At 39.9% G+C, this 1,990-nt stretch overlaps 1 protein-coding gene across 1 annotated transcript; it reads left to right on the top strand.

Moving 5' to 3' along the window:
* The first annotated feature begins 309 nt into the window (after positions 1–309).
* On the top strand, positions 310–1,309 carry LOC121800073 (transcription repressor OFP13-like). Its single transcript, XM_042199633.1, has one exon. It carries the CDS (start codon positions 385–387, stop codon positions 1,147–1,149), a length of 765 nt encoding a protein of 254 aa, XP_042055567.1. The 5' UTR covers positions 310–384; the 3' UTR covers positions 1,150–1,309.
* Positions 1,310–1,990: the final 681 nt, after the last annotated feature.

Below are 1,990 nucleotides of genomic sequence, written 5' to 3'. Positions count from 1 at the left end.
TAAATTTATTCAAAGTTATGTGATGTGACATTAATTTTATAAATGTTAATTATAATATATATATATATATATATATATATATATATATATATAGCATTCTATATTCTAATTGAATTTATTACTTAATTCCTTATCATGTTGCATTGCATCAAGTGATATATTATAGTAGTAATATAAATATACAATCACAATCATGGCATTCTATAGTAGAATCGAATTAAAAGCAAAACTATATAGAAAGTGTGCTGGTTGGATTTGTTGTGTAATGAAATCTAATTAATTAAATAGGCCTATCAATTACTTCCACCTTCCTTCATTCCTTCCACCCAGGCCCCAAGCTATTAATACCACAACCAAAAACTACTTCACCTATCAATTACTCTCATGATCCATTCCAACATTCAACACAACACAACACAACACAAAAATCTCACTTCATTTTCTCTCTCAAACACAATGCCCAAGATAATGAAAATACCATCACTCTTCAAAACCCAAGACCCCAAACAACCATGGCAATGGTCCTCATGCAACAACCCCAAAACCCTTTCCTTCCGAGCAACCAACGACAAGGTTTTCAAGACCATCAACTCCGCCTTCCTCGACACCTTCGATGGCCCCGCCACCCCCGACTCTTGGTTCACCTACTCCTCCTCAGAGTGCGCCAGCACTGCTTTCTCCACTGACGAACACTCTGAGGACAACAACACCGACAATGACAATGACAATGACAATGACAACAAGGCGCTAGAGATGATCATCCGAGACGGGAGGTCATCGGATAGGCTCTTCTTCGAGCCAGGCGACACGAGCTCGAGGCTCCTCGACAAGGAGGCAAGGAAGAAGTTGAGCGGGCCGTTCGAGGAGAGCGTGGCGCTGGCCGTGGAGTCGGACGACCCATACATGGATTTCAAGGAATCCATGCAAGAGATGGTGGAGAGCCATGGAATGGAGGAGTGGGACCTCCTGGAGGAGCTGCTCGGTTGGTACCTGAAGATGAATGCTAAACACAACCATGGCTTTATTGTTGGTGCCTTCGTCGATCTCCTCGTTGGAATCGCCATGGATTCTTCCACCACCACCACAGCCCTTTATCGCTCCGATTCGACTTCGTATTCGTCAGCCGATTCTTCTTTTTCTTCTCCTTGATGTAGTACAATGTTAGCATTTAATTATGTATCTGTCCCTCCAACATATTCACTGTGTATACTAGGTTTTAACAACTAGGCTCTCAGAATCAATGCTTTTGGCTCTCTCCCTCTCTTACACAGATTAATTACTAATTGATAGAAAATTTATGGACCATTAATATAACATCATCATCATATATAGGATCAAATTTGATCCCTTTTCTGTTATTTCACTACTTTCTCATCTCAATTTTACTTTTATAAGTAAGATGCTAGTAAGCTTCAATAAACAGAGAGACAATTGGAACAGGCTGGAGTGGTGAAATAGTCCAATTCAAATTTCCAACTTGATTGACATTGATACAAATAGGGGACCATTTATTGTATATTTATATGGCATGTCTAAAAACACACCAATACTGTATTACATTTCTCCCTTGTCAGAAAAAAACACAACTCCAAAGAAACACTAGAAGAGATCATTTGCTTCTCAACAAATTCAGCCCCTTAGATCGCCAAACCAAATGACAAATATGAAATATTATCCATAGGTAGGAATAGACCATAATATTTTGAATAATTTTAATATAGTATTAATCGACTAGCATAGCATCAATAATTGTACCCAACGCCCTCATTGACATCTACATTTCATGGATCTCCACCTTGGCCTGGGATATTTCAGAAATGTCACGCCATTTTCATGCTAGAGAACAAGGATTGTCAGTCATAATTGTTTTTATATTCAAATTCTGATTCTTTTAGAACTACCATGTTAGAGCATCCACAATGGCGCCTAGCGCACCGCCTAGCCGAGCGCCGGCGCTAGGCGGTCGCTAGGCGAACCATTGGAGGAGCCG

Source organism: Salvia splendens, chromosome 4, assembly GCF_004379255.2.
Source record: "Salvia splendens isolate huo1 chromosome 4, SspV2, whole genome shotgun sequence".
Classification (NCBI taxonomy): Eukaryota; Viridiplantae; Streptophyta; class Magnoliopsida; order Lamiales; family Lamiaceae; genus Salvia; species Salvia splendens.
Note: the sequence above shows the minus strand (reverse complement) of the source record. Positions and strands in the feature narration are given on the sequence as shown.